Raw genomic sequence first — 20,543 nt, 5'->3', positions numbered from 1 at the left:
TTTCGAAATGTTTTACAGCTCAAAGTTTCTATAACAATTGTTTTTGACCCAAATGGTGTCTGCTCAAGTTTTGTTGGTTTAATTACCGTTGCGTAAGTTTTGTTTCAATGCTAATTCAAAACTGGACGTTGTATTAATTGGCATATTTTCCTCGAAATGAAAAATGCAAATCGAGATAAAACTATGAAAATCATGGTAATCTTTTTCGACATTTAAAAAAAAACAATTCGACTTAGCGGCTTTGGTCCCATTTTCTGCCGGCTAGCTTGCCTGTCATGTTTATATTGCATCGCAAGTGGAATGTAGCTCTACTTCGCCACTGTGTAAGAGTTCCTACTCTTACATGTTTAACTTTTGAGTTGGTTTTTACGTATTAATAACGTAGAATTTTTAAAATTTTGTACCAATGAAACAATTTGCCAAGTTTTTCTATTTGCTATGGTTAGCCATATCATGTTTTTAATGATTTTGTCTGCTCAAGTTTTTTTTTCGGTTTAGTTACCCTAGTGTAAATTTTATTTCAATGCTAATTCAAAACGACGTATTCATCGGCATGTTTTCCTCAAAATGAACATATGCAAATCGAGACAAAAGTAAGAAATTGATTGTTATCTTTTTCGAAATTTTTTCTAACAATTCGACTCAGCGGTTTTCATCTCATTTTCTCTATTAATTTTGCGATGGTTTTCACGGATAAATTACCTGGAAGTTTTCGCGTTGCAACGGTCCTTGTTGTAATCTCTGTTAGCCATATTTAATGTTTTTTTTTCATGGCATAAAAGCAAGTATCAAAATTATATTATAACTAGTAGTCAAAGTTCTTTTTGCAAAAATTCATAAGGGGAACAGAATATTAAGTAGATTTTAAAAAGCTAAATTCAGGAAAGTGTTTCGAACTAAAAATTATTTCGTTTTAGTGAAAGTGTTGATTTGTTGATAACAGCTTTACAGTGGCTGCTGTGGTGATGGAGCATTGTGCTAATTGCGAAGCAACGATCCTGGCACTCATAAGGTTTATTTGAGAAACTTTCTTTAAAAATTCGTGATACTATAAAAATTAGTCGCTGAAGGGGTCGCAGAATTGAATGGCCAGATATTATAAGACAAATTATTACAAATTGTTTTGTTTTCAGGTAAATGCTCGATGTATGCACTTCACATTTACGTCTGCTGAATGTGAGAATAGTGAAAAGAAAACTTTTTCATTGTGTTTTGGCGAAGAATGGTGGGCCTTGTTGAATCGAATTTCTAAATATGATACCCTACATCGAAATTTGAGCTAAGTCTTTGCTCATTTTCAGTTTAAGTCAATAGAACGACGCAAGATTGAAGAAAAAGTAACAGAAAACGAAACGGATAAGAAAGAGAACATGAGCCTGTCGCCAAACAACAGTCTTTCTGTGAACAGTGCGCGCGGAATCGACACTGCGAAAAAAGTGCCACTTGGACCTGGTCGATCGCTCATGGATTGGATCAGAAACGCACCTAAGCGTACTCCTAGAGCGACTGAAATCACAGAAGAGGAATTGGCCAATCACAACTCAGAGAAAGACTGTTGGCTCGCAGTCAGAGATGTAGTGTATGACGTCACAGCATACATAGCCTATCACCCTGGAGGTCGCGACCAGATCATGAGAGGCGCTGGAATAGACGCTACTGCATTATTTAACAAGTACCACCCATGGGTGAACGTAGAAAACATGCTGAAAACGTGCATCGTCGGCAAGTTATCATTTATGAAGTCATCATTTAAAATGCCATTTGCAATGAATTCTCTCACGGCAACTTCAAGTTTACCACGGGAAGCTTTTTCTAAACCTTTTTTTGACTGGATGCAGGATGACAAATTTGTTCGGTTATTCGTCACAATTAATCAGCAGGATGTTGTGATTCGCAAAGAGCACGTTACGTTGCTGCACGAGGAAGAAACAAACGAACTTCACGTTTATGTTTTCATCGAACAAAATTGTTACTCCTTGGGGTACAAGTTATCTAGTCCGGTCAAATCTATAAGCTTCGATTTGGAGAAGAACAAAAACGTCAAAATAAATCTAGAAAAGGTTGAATCAACAAGCTGGAAGAATGTCGGTAGTGCACTGAAAGACAATAAATCGTTTCATAAAACTGAACTAGTTCAGAACAGGAAATTTCCAGTGTATTTGACCGAAAAAGTCCAAATTAACCACGATTGTTATCTGTTCACATTCCAACACAGTCCAAAAAGCATTGCGAGGATTCCGATAGGCAGGCACGTACACATCTTACTGCCGAACAACCAATCATTGATAAGGCCCTACACACCGGTGCCCAAATCAGTCGCATCAAAAGCGGGTCAAGATGGTAAAGAAACAACATTTTTAGTGAAGATATACAAAGATGGAATGTTTACTCCTAGTCTAGAAAGTCTGAGTATCGGAGACAAGGTTCTCATGAGTTTGCCAGAAGGACTGTTTGACCTGAGTGTTGTGAACGACGCCGTGACAATCACTCTATTTGCAGCCGGAACTGGAATCACGCCAATGCTGGGAATCATACACTATTGCATGTTCGAACAGTTCCTAGAACTCAGAACAGTTAAGCTAATATTCTTCAACAAAACCGAGGAAGATATCGTTCTGAGAAGAGAAATGCAATCCTTAGCTCTCAAGTTCCCTCGCAACTTTAGTATCACAAATGTTCTCTCTAACCCGCCATCGACCTGGGAAGGAGAGTCCGGCAGGATATCTGATTCTTTGGTGAAGCAAGTCGCTCCAGAAATTGCAGCCGACAATGATAGTTTAGAGCGCAATGAGGTTCTGTATGGCGTATGTGGACCAAAAGCTTTCACTGACCTAGCTGTAGAGATTTTAAAGAAATTAAATGTTCCTAGTAGTAGTGTATTTCCTTTTAGAGGATAAATCTAGTCATACTTATAATAAAGTTTTTGAAACCATCTATATCTATTTATCTATATCTATCTATACTATATTTAAATGCGTGTGACACATATCTTGCCACGTTTAAGCGTTTTTTGCAACAGTTAAGGGCATAACGTATCTATGCGTTGTTAAGCTATATCGTATCTATGCGTGGTTAAGCTATATCGTATATTGCAATGCTAAAGATTTTTTTCGATTTTACAATTTGAATCTAGTGTTTGTTCCACCGAGTTAAAAGTTAGCAGCACAATTGTGGGGTGCTGTCAGAGTTCCCTCAGGGGTTGCAAACTTGGTCTTCAATAATGAATGCCCAAATCCTTTTAGTGTACGAGATACGACCATTTTTGTGATTTTATCAAAACGTTTCGGAAAACTCAATTTAGAAAACTTCAAATTCCCAACCCTGTATTTGGGTGCTGTCAGAGTACTCTCAAGGATTGTGAATCTTGCCTCCAAATATGACTGCTCAAAACCCTGAAGTTTTCGAGATCTGACGTTTTTTTTTTTGATTTTTTCAAAGAATTTTCAGAAAATTTAGTTTAATTTTTTTCTTCAAATTTTGAAATTTCCTTCCTAATAATGGCGGGGCTCCAAGAATATTCTCACGGGCTGCGAATCTTGCCTCGAAATATGACTGCTCAATTTTAAGTAATTTTTGAGAGATGACATTTTTTGCGATTTTTCAAAAATGTTCAGAAAACTTTCAATTGTTTTTTCAATTTTTGTTGGGTTTTGTCAGCGTACTCGAGGGGGTTGCGAATCTCGCCCCCACATTTGATTTCTCAAGTCTGTGTTATTTTAGAAACATGACGTTTTTTTATAATTTTTTACTCATAAATTTGAAATTCCTCATCCTGTAGTTGGGTACCGCGAGAAATTTTGCATCCAAATGCGACTGCTCAAATGCTTTTAGTGTCAAAGATGTGACGTTGTTTTAATGTCAATTTAAATTTTTTTGAAGAATTTGGATAAAAAAACTTCGGCAAAATTTGAAATTACGAACCCTGTTATTGCGAGCTGTCAGAGTACTCTCAAAGGTTGCAGATCTTTTTCTTAAGATATGCAGTTTTTTTTAAGAGTTCTCAAAAATTCGAAGTTCCGGAGGTGCGTTAAAGGCTAGTTTTATTGAAATCTATGGGCTCCTTGATACATGAACCACAACTTGAAATTGAATTAATCACTAGGCGATGTCATAACCTGGGCTTAGATAGAACACATTCTTTTTTGAGGTCATAATGAACCTTGGGGAACCTTGGCTTGAGCTATTTTTAATCCGACTTTTTCCAGGTCTTAATTGTCACATGAGTCAGTCTTATAAGTTGCTCGTTTCATAGATTTGATTGCTTAAAAATTTGACTATACTAATAGTTCAGCTCATCCACGATATTTTACTCCTCAATTGCGGAGGCATGCGCAGATTTTTTGCATCGTTGTTCAGCTTTTTGCATTGTTTTGACCAAAAACATTTTTTTTGCAATGTTTTGTTGAGTTTAATCATGTGCGTTTTTGTTCCGACCATTGCAAATGGGAGGAACTTCGTGTTCTGGTGTGTTTTAGTTTTTGTTTTCCACGCAAAGTCAGGTACCACCCACGCAAAGTCAGGTAAATTAAATTTTTAAAACGGGAAACTAGTTATGGACGCTTCATTTAGTTTTTTTGTGGCAAAAAAAGTTTTCTAAAAAAATTGACTGAGTTCATTCAAAAATTATTTTCCCTCTTCTGTTATCCATTTTTTTGTCCATTATGCCTAATTCACTAAATTTCTACGCGTTTGTTTAGTTCTCTCATCACACTACGCGCAAAAATCGACACTAATATGAAGAACAAAAAAGAAAGTTTTTTTTTGTGGTGTTTTTTTTGATGAATGTGGTTGGACCATTGTGCTACTTGCACAGCAACCGGCTATCCTTGTTTTCTTTAAATTTTGTCGGTTAAGCATATAAAATAATTCGGTTGCTTGGTCCTTTTTCCAGTTGTATATCATGCCTCAAGGTAAATCGAATTTCAAATCTAAGCCAACTGCGGCAAGTGGCAAAGGGGGAGGACATCACAGCAAGAAGAGCTCTGAGAGAGTGATGAAGAAAGGTCAGAAGAAGATAGCACCGAAGAAGCAGAAGTTGATTGAGGCCAAAAACATGCAGCAGATAGTGCAGAATGCGATCAACAAGAAAGTGGACACCGAAATCATGGCAAAAGCCAAGGATGAGAAGTTGAATGTCATCAAAGATGGAGCTCTCCATTCTAAGAAGAGCCAATCCATATCTTGACAGATCGGACTTGAATTTTTAACCATTTACTCCTTGATCAATTGAAGTGCATTATTAGAACGAATTTGTCTTTTTGTTGTCTATTTTAGATAGTCGAAAATCAAGCTCAAAAGTTAAAGCAGAAGTAAAGCAATTAGCACCAGTGTTGTATCACATTCGTTTAATTCGACTACTTGTCCTCAGAAATGTCTGCTGATTGCACTGGGAAGTTTGTTTGGTTTGGCTAGTCACTGAAATGTTTTTACTCGCACATCAGGTGAACTTTTCAAAAGCATAACAAAACGGGAGTAGAAGGTTGCTATGAAAGTAGCACGGAAAGTTCTTGCCACATTAATTAAAAAAACTAATAAAAAAAACACTTTTTTCAATTTTGTGTTATTTTGTACTTGGTGTGATGAGAGGAACAAAAGAAAGTCGATAACGTCAGTCATTTTTGACTAAAAATTTTCTTCAAAAAATGAAGAAAAAAAAACATTTAAAAAACTTAAAATTTCGCTTTTTTTACTGCCAGGGAAGCACTAAAGGAAGCTTCAAAAACTCCTTTATTACGGCTTAAATAATTTTTTTGTGCTATTTGAAAACCTATAAAAGCCGAAATAATAGCCAAACATAGCTCAAAATTAGTTTAGCTGGCAAAATCACTCCACCTATTTTTACTATTATTTGTGGTTGAAAACAAACGTAAAAAAATAAAATACTCGTATTCAAATTTCCTCTTCACTTCAGTTTGTTGCGTTGGAAACAAACTTGAAAAAAAAAACGCCTGTATACAAAGTTTCTCCCCACTTTCAGTGGTAAGAACAATGACAAGCTGAAAATGCAACCGATTTCAGTTGATTGTAATGTCACAGAGTACTGCGGAAGAGCCAGAGTATCGGGCTTACGTGTTAGGAAAGGAATCAGAGCTGCGATTCGAAGTCGAGACAAATGAGACTGTGCTTCTGCACATCACAAATGGCAAGGCGGAGATATTCGGGGCCGAACTGCTGCAGACGATAGAGTACAAGTTTGAGGCAGGCAGTAAGATAGCAGTGTTCACGTGGCACGGCTGTAAATTGAAGATAGCGGGCAAGACAGAAGGCGAGTATGTTTCGAAGGACACACCTATGGTGATGTATGTGAACACACACGCAGCCCTGGAACAGATGCGAACTGCGGCAGAGGAGAACGGATCCAGAGGCCCAAAAGTAAGATAAGAACCAACCAAATTAAAGATTAGTTATTTTGATTGTACAAATCATGGTAACTTAAACCAGTACTGTTAAATATATAGCATCAGGTATTTTGATAGAATTCTAAAACTTTGACGATGGTATCAAAAAGTTTTAACATATAGATTCCTATATTTTATCAAAATTTGAAATTTTCCGTTAATTATAGGCTCATTTGGTGAAAAAAAAATTATAAACGCTTAAACCCGTTCCTAGTGTTAATTATTTGAATGGTAAACTGTCACCTTGTATTGGTTTCAGTCGATGATTTGTGGCCCTACAGACAGTGGAAAGACAACTCTATGTCGCATACTGTTAAACTATGCTCTGCGAGTAGGGCAGAGACCAACTTTTGTTGATCTGGACGTGGGGCAAGGTACCATTTCTATTCCCGGAACCCTTGGTGCTGTTGTGCCTGAAAAACCACTGGATCCGGTGGGTGCTTTTATAAACGAGAACCCAGTTGTTTACCATTATGGTCACGTGACACCAGAGGCAAACTCCAGGTACTATGAGCATAACATCAGTCTCCTTGCAACTGTGTACCATCTGCGCTGCTCCAAGAGCAAAAGGGCGGACGTTGGGGGACTGTTCATCAATACTTGTGGGTTTGTCAAGGGAGTCGGATATAGCTCAATCCTCCACGCAGCCAAAGAATTCGAAGTAAATAGTAATTTTATAACATTTCTAAGAATTTTGGTTACATCAAAAGCTTGGAAAAAGTGCCCCAATATTAGCTTTTTTGGTCTGTTTCTTTTAAAATAAAAACTGGCCTGCGACGCAGAAAGATTGGTCATAATAGGGTCTTTATGGTGTTTTAGGAGAGCTCTGAAAAATGAAATGGTTTACCTAAAAAAGATCAATTTTTTTTGAAAATCCACCTCCCCCTAACACCCTCTCGAGAAAATCTTAGATCCGCCACTGGTTTTATCATGATAGTGTTGATCATAAAAGAGTTTGTAGCAGTTAGAAGTAAGTGTTTTCTCAAGGTGGACGTCGTAATAGTGCTGGAACAAGAGCGTCTCTACAACGAATTGAAGAAGTCTTTGCCCGCTAAAACTAAAGTGGTACTTCTTCCCAAGTCAGGAGGAGTGGTAGAGCGGAGCAGTGGCTTCAGGAAAGAAAGTCGCGACAAACGAATTCACGAATACTTTTTCGGCAGTGGTTCTCAAAATACTCTAAACCCTCACAGGTACATGTAGTACAAGGACTAGGACAGTCAATCAAAAAACTCCTCTTAAATTTAGATCGTCCGCTATGTTCATTGTGTATAGTGATGACACCTTTTTTCAGCCCAATCTTTGAAAAAAAAAACGGATTTTTTAAAAGGGAGAACACTAAATGGTTGGAATCATCCCGTAGTTGAAAAAAAGAATGCCGAAAAAATTAGTAATAATTGCTACTTGAAGCAATGAATAATAATTTGGTTGGTCGTCCTAGTGAAGATCTGTTGTGTCTAAAGTGAAATTATCTTTAAGGTATCTATCTATCTGTTTGCAGGATGGAAGTGAGTTTCGACGAGGTGGAGGTGTTCAAGGTGGGAGCTCCTGTCCTGTCTAATTCCTGTCTCCCATTCGACGCAGAGCCAGAGGACTACGAGAAGAAGCTAGTGCCAGTGGAGGTCGGCCCAGAACTAGTGAACAAACTACTGTCTGTAAACCACGCTGAGTGTGAAATGGACATCATAGAAACCAATCTAGCGGGCTTCGTGGTCGTGCAGGAAGTGAATATGGAAAAACAGACCCTGTCCCTTCTCAGCCCCAAACCCTACCCTCTACCCAACAGTTATCTCTTGGTCGGAGATTTAGCTTTCATGGTGCAACAATAAACTCAAAAACTATTTTTTTTCTTTACTTGTTTTGTTTCATTTGATGTCGATTGCGTTTAATTTAGATTCCAACTACTGCGTTTTATAATTACAGAAGCATTTTTCCTCAGATCTGTTATTGATTTTTCAACTATAATTTCAGTACATCAAGGGGCGAATTTGGGACGTTGATGACTGACTTACTTAGCTAAACAAAAGACGGTGCATAATGCAAAAGTTGAGGGTCAAATGTTATTCAGAAATAACTTAAATTCCCGGATCTACTTTACAAACCCCCCTTTAAGTAGATGAAATCAACTATCTAAATTAAGTAGATTAAAGTAGATTAAATCGTATTTTTGACAACTCAGAATGCAGAAAAGTTCGAAATTTAAATAGAACGCTTTAGTGGTAATTTACTGCTTTTATTTATAGGGGCGGAAATTCTTTCGCAGATACCATAGGGGGGACTAAGTAGATCCGAATTGCCTAAACTATCGGAACATTCTGTTTTTTTTTTCAGTTTCTCATCAGTTAGCTGGTTCAAGTGTCCCTTTAATTGTTCCGACTATTGAAAATGTGGAAGCACTTTGTACTCGGGTGTGTTTTAGTTTTTTTTCTTTTTGTTTCCCACGAAAAATCAGGTACCACAAATAATCATCGGAACAGGTCGAGTGATATATCATATTAAAGCCCTTTCAGTCCTGATATGAACGGCTTTTAAAAATTTTGAAATTTTTTTTCACAGTGTCGAGAAAAACCGGTTTGAACCAATTTTGGGAATCAAAAATTTGAAAGTTCAAAAAATTTCTGCAAAAAAATTTGACAAATGAAATGTTCTAATTTTTTTCAATTTTTTTTCGTTTTTTTTAAAATCAATTTTCTGCAAAATTTGTTTTCCAATTGACCGATTTTAGTATGACTCTCATATATGCCTAAATTCTATTTTTTCGTTCAATTCTAATTTTGTCGTTTATCACAACATGCTGAAAAAACGACACAAATTTGAAAAATAAACTTGCACAGTAACCAGCTATCATTGTTTATCTTGTGTATTTTGCTACTTCGACACTGTATCAGATTAGTAAAGCAAAATCAAAGCTCACACAGTCTAGTTTTAATGGCACTGAATGGGGTCAAAGCCGACCCATTTTCATAAAGGACTCATCGGATCAAAACATGCATGCAGCGACTCTAAACACTCATAGCCGATGTGTGTCAACCTGTGTCAACCAGTCGATGGATTGATTCCACACAACCGCGGGACGGGGTTCAAATCATAGGCATACACTCGCGTGGTAGCCAAATGAACATTTTGAGCTACTTGCACAGCAATCGGATTTTCTGTTCAAATCCACGTTTTTTGTTATACGGCACAAAATAAAAAAATCCTAATCGGGCTGTTTCTAATTGAAATACAGTTTTTCTACGGGATTTCATTTCGACTAATGAGTTTTGCGCATTATTGATCTAATTGTTAAACACAGAGGCGAAGCTTCCCTTCGCAAACACTAGCGATAGCACGACAAGAAGCAGCTCTACAAAGTGCAAAAAGAAGAAGTAGAAATAAGCCTCGAATTAGGAAAAACTTGCGAGTTAGGTTAGAAAAAAAGAAGTTTCGTACTAATAGGCTAACGCTCGCAAACACTAGTGTGATTTACAAACAGAAAAAGGACCAGTTTTGGACGGCGTAACAAGAAAGACCGAAATCAGCGAACGGTTGAACATCGGCGGATGTGAAAATAAAGACACAACTTTTCGAAATGACGTTTTACCACCGTTGTTTTTTCGAAAGGATAAAATTTTTTAGTTCAATCCCCGGTAAAATCGGTTGCTCCTTTTCTTAAAAAGTTTCTAATCGATTTTTTTGCCTTGTTGAAAATACCGTGTGTTGAGATTGGACTGTGTTTCTGCGATGAAACGTAAGTTTGATCATTTTCAGTTGGATGGTGGTTACACCGGTTTAGTCAATTTTGATAGATCAGAGCAAAACTTAGTTTTCAGAGTCATTCCACGATAGTTTCATCCATAAACGGTGCACGAAGCTTCTCACGCCCTTCTCTGTCTCGACTGTCTCTTCGTGGCTTACTGGTCTTTGGGCGCGTCCACTTTTGCCCACTAAACATGGTATCTCGTTTTTCCTCGCTCCCCTCACAGCTGTTTGGATTTTTATCATAGCCGCTTTTTTCTTCCTTTCGCTTTTCGTTTTCGACTGCGGCCGTGTTCCTTGTTGGTGATCGCTCACGTCGACTATTGTTGGTTCGAGTTGGTGCCGCCGCCGCACTTGATACTTTCCGGACACTTTGCAGCTTGCTGCTGAGATATTCGACCTGACTCAACTCACTCTGGATCCGGTTGCGTCTTACTGTATCTCCGTGACAGTTGGCCAAGTCAAATCTCAGCTGGGTTAACAAAAACAACATCTTCGTTATATTATAGTAAAACAAAAAACTTTCGAGCAAGGATACTATGGACCGGAAAAACCTTAAAACTGATATAATTTGTTGCTGTTATTTAACAACTAATTTTCGGTAGTTTCTGCTCAAAAAAAATATTTGAAAGAAGCATTTGATGGTGTATGAGGGAACGTGAAGAGTCTTGAAACTGTCGGTTTGCGTACTTTGGCCCTGGTGCTGCTGAGTGCGGCCATCCTCTGCCTCTTAGCATCCGCCTGATCCGCGCTCCTCACTCTCTCGTAGTAGGAGGACACTCTTCCCAAGTATTCCTCCCCTCGACCATGAGTCATGCACCTGTAGGCACCCTCAGATAGCATGCGATAATCCATATTACAATTATAATGCTCAGCGCAAAATCTAAGGCTCAAGTCTTTTCTCATTAAAAGCCATGAATTTTTAAACAAAACGGACAAAACTAAAAAAAATAAAATCCGATATATACGTTTCCGCGTTTTTATTCCATATGAAGATTTTAAAATGTCGAACTTTTTACAACAGTGAAAATTGTTTCCATTCACCTGCCTAAAATATCCGCTTTCCGATGTATCATTTTCGATATTGCTATATGCGCGTGGCGCGTGTTCCCTTTTTTATTTTTGGTGCGCTTCTTCGCAGCCGTCATTTACTGCGATAAAAATGCAAAAAAATGTGCTAAAAATTCAAATTCTTGAGAAAGATACATATAAATGCTAGCCTTGTCTGTATTTATGAAAGATTGTCACGTAGCAGGAATTGCTTTTAAAAGATTAATTTGAGCGCCAGCACTCAAAACTGCTTCTTCAGAATACTTTCACTATGACTTAAGCAGCCGGTTCATGGGAGGGAACTTGGATGTGAAAGTATGGCCAGAAAACAATGTGATCAAATTAGTTTTACTTCATCCTGATTAGTATCTGAGTTTGCAATTTTTGAAGCTCTCTAAATTTATTTTTTTTTGTACCATTTTAACCACAAATCTAATTGTGGTAATTACCTAAAAGTGGTACATCTTGGTGCCGATGAGGAGTTTGTGGACGAGTATGGACGATTGACGAAGCTTGCATAATACTCTTCGGTAGAGGAGTTCTTTTTCCTTCGCCCTGTGGCAGACATTGATCAATCAGGCAGTCGATTAACTAATAAGATCTTCGAACAGCAGATGTTCCCCGCCTCTAAAATCTTTAGATTTGAACCACCTCTCAGACAATTAGAAACAGCTGTGGAATACTTGAGAGTCCGATCTCCAAAAGTAACTGTTCTAGCAATGTATATGAAATTTACAGAAGCCACGGAAAAGTGGTTTTTTGTTTGCGGTTGAGTGTTTTCGTTCGTTCTGTCTTCTTAAAGGTAGAGGCTTCTAATGTTTACCGCAGTCACCATAAAAGTGATCAAAGATGTGACAGAAAGGAACCTTGGTTGCTCAATTGTCTGCCATAAATATTGCCTTACGGTCTTGCTTAAACTGAAATATAGATATGCCGTATTTTTTTATTTATGGCTCTATAAGCTCAGCTGCTTTTCTGGTCTAGGGAAGACATATTAGGCGCTGTAATTTGCGCTTCTTTTTAATAATGCTTTTTTTTTCAAAGAACGCCGCTGAACTGGATTTTTTTTTGCTTATTTCAAAGCGTTTTCGGGCTTTTAAAAACTGAAGTGATTAATTTTTTTGCTTGCGCTCAAAATTTCATTAGTTGATCTGTATTTCAATAACTATCCAACGATAATGAAGCGGTCTCTCTGAACGGTTCAGCACTTTCAAATATAACAAATCAGTTTTAGTCAAATTGTTACAAAATAGGCAATTTCAAATTTGAAAAGCCAGTTTATAAGTTTATAAAATTGTCAAGCTGCAAAAGTTGAGCACAAGTGACCTATAAACGTTTGAAACAATAAAAATTTGAAAGCTTTTATTATTACTTCAAAAAACCTTTCATTTCATAAGAGCATCAAATCATTGAAGTTTTCGAGTACCTATGATGTAACTTAAATAAATATGACTTCACCTATGACATAAATTCCAAGCAAATCCAAGGGGACGAAGCAATGAAAGAGCAGATTCAGAACATCTCAGAATTCACATGGTGAAAAAAGTTCAAGTTGCTTCTGGAGCATATTTCCCTTATTTTCTCAAAATTAGTTTGTAAAAACTCCATAAACTTTATTCAAGTCATTTTGAGTCAAAACCACTCTGTTGCAAAGTTGAATTTAACAAAAACCCTTAAATTTGCTTTGATAACAAAGTTAGAAAAATCATTACATGCTTCGGTGATTTAAAAAAAACGAATTCATTTTGTTGGTTAAATTGAATAAAAATCATTACGAGGCTGAAAATTTTGTCGGAACGATCAAAGAAAATGCAAGAACAAAAGAAGAACAAAGGGAGCAAGCTTTTTGCGGAATCCGCTTACAATTCATAATATGCAGTTTGGCCTGCTCGGTTTGGCAAAATTCAAAGTAAGGATGTTCTGCTAATTTGAAAGTTCAACAAGAATAGCCGGCTACTGTGCAAGTAGCACAGAATGTTCCGATCATAGTCTTTAAAAAACGCACATAAAGAAAAAAAGTTTTTTTTTTTTCAAATTTGTGTCGTTTTTTCTGACCGGTGTGACAATACGACTTAAACAAAAGACTAAAAAAGAGGCACGCCCGACATTCATAGTAGAATATGCAAACCAGGCAAAAATTTTTGAAGAAAAATTACTCAGAAAAAAAAACAAAAAATCACAAATTTCAATTTAATTTGCAAAATTTTTTGAAATTTTTTTGAAGTTTTGATTCCCAAAATAGCCTTAAAACTCCAAAAACTAGTTGCACTAGATTAAAACATTTGTAAGTTAGATATAGTAGAATATTTTAAATATGTTGACGGCTTAACTTAAGCATAAACAAGCATACTCGCTCGCCTTACTTGCTCAAAATTAGACAAAAAAGTCGAAAAATTCAAACCGGTTTGTCTCAACCAACACTACACTGAGGATTTTTCAAATATTCAAATGACAACTGAAAAGGTTTTTGTATGATGTGTGATTCAACCCATTCCGATGATTATTTACGATATCTAATTTTTTTGGAAAAAAAACGAAAACTAAAACACACCAGAACACAAAAATCCTCCCAATTTTCGACAGTCAGACAAAAAACTTGCTTAATACAGTGCTGATTTCAATCAAACAGACAAAATAACAACATTGGAAGTTTCCATTCTGTTTTTTTTTCAATTTGGGTTAGTATTATAGAAACATAGCCAATCGAAGATTGGAAAAGAGTAATGAACGCAAGTAAACATTAAAAAAAAACGTTCTTGAAAAATATCAACTTTTGAATTTTAAAGAAAAAATAGATGCCCTTTAAGCTTTTTGAATTTATAGAACAAGTTATGATTGGCGCTTTTTTGATAACATGAACTCAGCTTGAGAAAACTGGAGCAATAAGTTGGTTCTCAGCCTAGTGCAAAATCAATTGCACCAAATATATCATTCAGACCTTTACAAGAAGTCTGAAGCACCAGGATTTAACTCTTAAAAGGGTGGTAATTTGCCTAACCACCCACCTTACGAGTCCAGACCATCTTTCGGGCATAGTGCACTGTAAATGACATCATTTAGCACAGGGCATAACATGCCTTTTGGTTCACCCTCGTGCGGCAACTTCAGAAAAGCCCATAGGCATTGGGATATTGCCATGAGCTTTTTAAACGGTCGGTCTAACTGTAGAACACAGTCAGTCCACTCTGGTCTGTTCAAACATAAGCAGGGTTGCTTCAGACATACCCAGATATAATTACCTGGGCATGAATGCCAGTGGCTTCCAAGACCGATCTGGCAGCTGGTCAACGACCGCAGCGTCATGCAAGAATGTCAACATACCACCCGAAGGATCGAACTGTTAATCTTCAAGTACTATTGGCTGCCACTCCTTATTACCATTTCTGGTACGCCGGGTTGTGACCGGTGTCTAGCTAGGTTTGAAGAGGAGTAATAGGTAAAGTTTTTATTCAGCTGGGAAATCTTAAAAATAAATTCCACCTTCAAAACTAGCGATTGTTCACGTTTTTTGCGCCATTTCCACGTTAGTTTTTGGAGAGTGGTATTTACGTCACTTTCAGCAGATGAATTTCAATTGAACTGAAAAAGTGCATTATACCTAAGTACATCGATATTTTAAGACTTTTTCCTGAAAAAAAAACGAACAAAAAAAATATGCAAGACCTATATAGGAGTCTTCACTACGTTCATTTCTCTTAAAAAGTGAAGAAAACTAAAGTTGCTCTGAAATTCACCAGAATTTGGAACAAAAATTTTACCCCAATATGTCAATTTGGCTTTTTTTAGTTTTATCAAGAATTACGCTAGAACTACTTTGTTAATTGATGACAAAGTTATATCGAAAGAAGCCTCTTACACAGCCCAACAACGTTCGAGAAAGGTAAAATTTCCAAAAAGATGGGCAAAACTTGGGCTTGACTTTTGAATTGAGTTTTTGAGTTTTAAACAGTAAAATTGATGTATTTTGACTAGCAAGCAAAAAATTTTTTCATTCAGATTTTTGAAAATTTTACACTTGTAGAATTTTGTTGGACTGTGGAAGAGGCTTCATTTAATAAAACTGCGTCATCGATTAATTTTCATAGATTCTTGATGAAATAAAATAAGCCCAACTTACCCATTTTTGGGTCAAATTTTTGGTTCCGATTTCTGCAGAAAATGCACCTCGACAATTCTTGTCATATTCTTATCAATTTTTGTTCTGTTCATTTTTGTCTAACCCCAATCCAATTTGAGAAAAACGCGTTTGAATTTTCTAATGTTGTTCGCTTTATCCGGTTAATTTAAATCAGACCTGTATACAGGAAGAAAAAATTGGAAAAAAAAAACAAAAAAAACTCGCGATGTCCTCGAGTGAGTGCAGCGTACAAGCTTTATTCATCACCGCAGAATTAAAAAAAGCCAGACTCTATGCAGTGGAAATATGTCAGGTTTTCGCTTATTCATGTAATGATCTACGGTTTTCTCTGAAAAATGAGGCAATTACACGGGAATTGAATGAATCCAAACTTAGATGATCAATCACTTCTTAGAACCGAAGTTTACTTGAACTCGTACCGCACCCCATCTGGAAAACGAAGTACGATTTCTGTAATTTTTCTCTCTCAAAAAAACATATCATTAGTGTAGGGTTAGCATTACGCAGTGCACCTTTTAAACTTTCATATGCTGACAGAAGGACATTCAAAGCCTTCAACCGACTAGATTCAATCTCACCATAACAATTTTTGACCGTTTTCATTGAAAATTTGGAACAACACTATTATTTTCGACTGATTTATAATTAAAAGGGCTCATCTATAATCATCACAAGATTTCAACACCGATACCATTCTCAAGACTCTTGCTTGCTTGCTTTACTCTCCAAACTAGTCAACGAAATCAAATGCGCAAAAATTCATCCAATCATATGGACTCAATGTGTTTCTAGCCCTCATCGTGTCTAGTGACTCATTTCGATGACCAGAATGAACTTTTTTTGCATGAACGTTCGAGACAGAACTCTAATTTTTTCCTTCACTCGCTAACACATGCGGCTCAAAACTTAATTTTGCACACAGAGGCGTAGCGGAGTTTGCACTACTTACGATACAACATAAAAAAATAGCAGTGCAAGCAGCCAGACAGAAAAAGAAAGCCACTAAGTCAAAAAAAATTGAAAATTGTAGGAAAAATTGAAAAACTGACACTCGAAAAATTTATGATATTTTTCTTAAAGTTGGGTTGTTTTTTGTTCACGCATTTTTTCGCAATACATTCAGTTTTAATTTTTGCAGCGCTGATTTGGAATGGCCGGATAAAACAAAAAAAAACTAAAACTTTCGTTTGTTGCCCGAAATTAGGCTGAAAATTAAAAATTTTAAACCGGTTTGTCTCGCCGAGGAAACGTTTTGAATTTTTTTAAACGTCAATCGAATAAAGACTGAAAAGGTTTCAAAACGTTAGTTCACTTAACCTATTCTGATGATTAATGGCGATACTTGATTTCGCGTTGAAAAAGCAGAAAAAAATCAAACACTCAAAGACAAAATTGCTCTCCCTTTTTTATTAGCTGGAACAAAAACAACAAGATCCCAAATCAAGCAAAACTGAAGTTTACATGAACTTGGAAGACGTAAACACGCAATTAGTTTCGACCAGTATCAAAAAGCTATCTTTAATTTTCAAAACTGCTGATAATGAACTTTGCACAATTGCTATGAAGGAAGTAATAATAAAACGAAGGCCTACAATATCTTTGATTAATTTTGACAAGGAACTTGACGCTTTGTTAGGAATTGGATTTTATGTTGTCTGAAGTAATAACATATTTTATCACTGAGAAGAAACAGATTTTTGCAACACTTGCAATACATCACACACATAGTGTTGCAAACTAACAAAAAAGCGACGGAAGACCATCAAATTTGTTCAAAAAGTAAGTAAAAAAAATCTCATAAAATTTTGCATTGTGAACAAGTTACCAATTTTGAACAAAAAAACTAGTTTGGCTGCAATCTTTTGCTTAAGTATTGTTAAATTGAACATTGTGCAATTTGTGGGAACTGAACAGAGACTAAGTTATTTCTGGTCATGTTTGTTTTGTCGACTTATTTCCCGCAAATTGAAATAATTTTTTCGATCTATTAACGAAAACATGTCGAAAAACATTCACAGCAGTATTTAGGTTTTTCAATTCCCCGCATATCGCAAAATTTTCAATTTCTTAAAACTTATGCAAGCAAATACAGCTAAACGCGGTCTTGCTTTTTGTTTCGAAATAATTAACTTAATATAAGTTCAAAATAATTAAAATAGTTTCATCACATGATGACAACAATAAAAAGTTTTCAAGTTCGAAATCAATTATCGTGGGAGATTGAAAAAACGCGCTGAATTAGAACTGAGAATAAAATATACGGATGAGCAGGGACTCCATTTGTTTAAGGAGTGGAAGTTTGTAACTTTTTTAATGATTAACTTTTTTTGGCTAAATAAGTTTCTGTCTGCTCAAAAACCGTTGATCTTTATTTGTCAATTTTGCTTCGATGCAAAACTAGGAAGGGCACTTGTCTAACTTGGAAATGTTCATAACCAAATTCGAGAAATTGAGACATTCCTAGTAAAACTATTGGTAGGTCTGTTTTTTGCCTTCTTTTTCAATTGTAATCAAAAATATATTTTGAATTCTATCGGCTACTTTTGCATGTTCTGTTTGCGTTGTGTCGCAAGTGGTACGGGGTCTTGCTTCCTCTCTGAGTTTCATCTGAACAACAGAATCATTGAATCAATTGATGGCTAAAAAAATCAAATAGTTGAACCTATTCTGCACGTTTGGTTTAGAGATAAAGTTTTTGCCTGGAACTGAGAAACAATCCAGTCATAAACTCTCCTGTTTGTAAACTAATTATCAGCCAATTGTTTTTATTTCGTGTCGGCTTAGTCGCACAGAACTTGCGGCTTTTGTTGCGAGTTGGGTGATTTGCAAAGTTGATATAAATTCATAATTTTTTAATTGAAAAAGAATTTGGCAATGACTTTTTTGTGGCAACTAATTGAAAATTTTGCATCAAGCTTTTTCAAATGCATAAATTTTCCAATTTTGTCGTGTTATAAGGAAACAATGAAATCAGATGTGCTGAAATGTTGCTGATGGGTCTCTAGCTAGGCCTCAGAGCGGTTAACCGGTTAATTTATTTTAACCGGTTAATTGTTCATTAACCGGTTAACCGATGGAAAAGCACACCAAACGGGGGACCCTTTACTAGAATGCCTATCATACTACTAAACAAAATTTTGCCTTTTTAAGATAAAAATGTCGAGTTGGGTGTAGAAAAAATTCAAAAAAGTCACGACAAATGTTTGTGAGCCAAACTACAATATGCCGACTGGTAAGACATTTCAGTCACATTTGATGAAGTACTAATCAATTTTACTACTGTTCTGTATAAAACTCAATCATTTTTGCCAAAAACGTTTTCTTCAGAATTAACCGGTTAATTTGAGATCAGTTAACCGGTTACGAAAAAATTAACCGCTCCGAGGCTTACCTCTAGCTAATTTGGATCCAAAATTTTTTTGGACGATCTTGGTCGTTTGAATTGTTAGACCACCATTTTGGCAAGTAAACGTCAGTTTTTACTTCCATTTTTTCAACTTTTCAGTTATAGAAAAAAAATCATCGTATTTTTTATGATAACCCGTATAATTGTTATAGCTCAAGTTACTTGATTTAAATAAGGATTCCAAAAATTTCAATTTATTTCAGGGACTTTTTAGCTGATGTTTTTTCAAAAAAAGTTTTTAAAATTTTTTTGTATAAAAAGCGATGAACGGTGATTCCACTTGAAAGAAACTGAAAAGATTTCTTTGACTGATCGTCCTCAAGTTTTGACCGTTTTGTATCGAAATTTAACCCTTTCTCGAAAATTAACCTCTCGAAAATTAAGCTCTCAAATCTGATATTGTGGGTTCCATAGACATAACGGGTAGTGGAAAATTCCTCTGCATTAGCTGACTCTTGTTACACACGAAAATATCGCCCTTGGAAAAGTAAAAGTTTCCTGTTTTCTTAAGATTGTTTGACTGTTTTCTTAAACTTTTCGACTATTCTCGAAAACTACCTTGCCAATTTTGAAATTTTGGGTTCAGTTCTCAGAACGGGTCATTGGAAACTTATTTGTTGATGCAACTACGCCCAATTTGTTTTTAACACCGAAAGTTGTGGCCCTGAAAAAATTTTGATTTGACCATTTGTAAATTTTTGGTTCTCGAAAAGTAACTTTTTGTAATCTGAAAATTTGAGTTCAATCGAAACCACAGGTTGCGTGAATATCTTCTGCACCAGCAGCCACGCATAGTTTTTTCACACAAAAAGCTATGATTCTCGAAAATGCCAGTTTTGACTTGCGGACCAGTTTTGGACTTTTCTCGCTAAATATTCTGTAGAATCTGATATCATAAGTTTAATCGAATGAGCACGTTATTGAACGTTTAGCTTTTTAACTGACTATACCTGGTTTGTATAAGAAAAAAAACTATTTTACAAAGTCTTGAACCTTTGGCAATTTTTTGGAAACTTATTGACTTTACGCGAAAACGACCCGGCCAATTCTCAAGTTGTGTTCAATCAAAAAACGCGGCTTTGATAATCTTAAGCAGCCATAACCTACTTTTTACATAAAAACGTAAAGGATTTTGGAAAGTCTCTTGACCGCTTTTTAGAATTGTTGGCCGTTTTTTAGAATATATTTTTTAATTTACGCAATCAAATCACAGATGATAAGTTCAATTCAACCGGTTATTATTCTGAAAAAGCGGCAACTCCTTAATCTTTTATAAAACAGATGTTCTCTTCTTGGGAAAATTGAGTTCTCACTTCTTTTAGTAGAGCAACAATTAACGTTTTAGGAAAAGTCCAATTTTTGAAATGACACTTTACGTGCCGCATCAGTATAGCAAATTCATCCACTATCAAATTCGTACCTCCAACTTTAACTGTGCCCAGGTGTTTTTTATTGAGACATACGAAAATTTTGGTTAATCTAATTTTTTTCAACATCTATTTTTTTTTGCCAATGTTTTTGTTTGTGTTGAATCGCAAGTGGTGCGAAGCTCCGCTTCGCCTCTGTGTTAAACTTCATTTATCCAACAAAAACAACAACTCTAGCTCATATATAGCTCACAATTTTTGACACAAAGGCGAAGCTGTGCTTCGCAAACATTTGCGAGAACACGATCAAAAAGCAGCTCTAATAAGTGAAATAAGAAAAATTAGAAATAAACCTCGAATCAGCAAAAACTCGGCTGCGTGTCGAAATTGAATCTGCGACCTTGCAAACTTGAGTCTCACGAACTAACCACTCAGTCACAGATGCTTAA

The 20,543-nt window shown here is 36.1% G+C and overlaps 3 protein-coding genes across 3 annotated transcripts; 2 read left to right on the top strand and 1 right to left on the bottom strand.

Annotated features, from left to right (window-relative positions):
- The first annotated feature begins 648 nt into the window (after positions 1 to 648).
- On the top strand, positions 649 to 4,172 carry LOC134842704 (cytochrome b5 reductase 4-like). The gene has a single exon (XM_063859158.1). It carries the CDS (start codon positions 1,371 to 1,373, stop codon positions 2,895 to 2,897), a length of 1,527 nt encoding a protein of 508 aa, XP_063715228.1. The 5' UTR covers positions 649 to 1,370; the 3' UTR covers positions 2,898 to 4,172.
- A 1,802-nt stretch (positions 4,173 to 5,974) lies between these two features.
- LOC134842705 (polyribonucleotide 5'-hydroxyl-kinase Clp1-like) lies at positions 5,975 to 8,300 on the top strand. The gene is made up of 4 exons (XM_063859159.1): positions 5,975 to 6,372; positions 6,658 to 7,059; positions 7,386 to 7,588; positions 7,897 to 8,300. The coding sequence occupies exons 1-4, from the start codon at positions 6,028 to 6,030 to the stop codon at positions 8,222 to 8,224; spliced, it is 1,278 nt and encodes a 425-aa protein (XP_063715229.1). The 5' UTR covers positions 5,975 to 6,027; the 3' UTR covers positions 8,225 to 8,300.
- Positions 8,301 to 9,705: 1,405 nt separating this feature from the next.
- On the bottom strand, positions 9,706 to 12,005 carry LOC134842500 (uncharacterized). Its single transcript, XM_063858872.1, has 3 exons — positions 11,633 to 12,005; positions 10,824 to 10,953; positions 9,706 to 10,605 (listed from the first exon to the last, which is right to left on the bottom strand). Exons 1-3 carry the CDS (start codon positions 11,749 to 11,751, stop codon positions 10,210 to 10,212), a joined length of 645 nt encoding a protein of 214 aa, XP_063714942.1. The 5' UTR covers positions 11,752 to 12,005; the 3' UTR covers positions 9,706 to 10,209.
- Between the last annotated feature and the right edge of the window lie 8,538 nt (positions 12,006 to 20,543).

The sequence above is a fragment of the Symsagittifera roscoffensis genome, chromosome 3, assembly GCF_963678635.1.
Source record: "Symsagittifera roscoffensis chromosome 3, txSymRosc1.1, whole genome shotgun sequence".
Lineage (NCBI taxonomy): Eukaryota > Metazoa > Xenacoelomorpha > Acoela > Convolutidae > Symsagittifera > Symsagittifera roscoffensis.
This window is presented reverse-complemented; position numbering and strand designations above follow the sequence as displayed.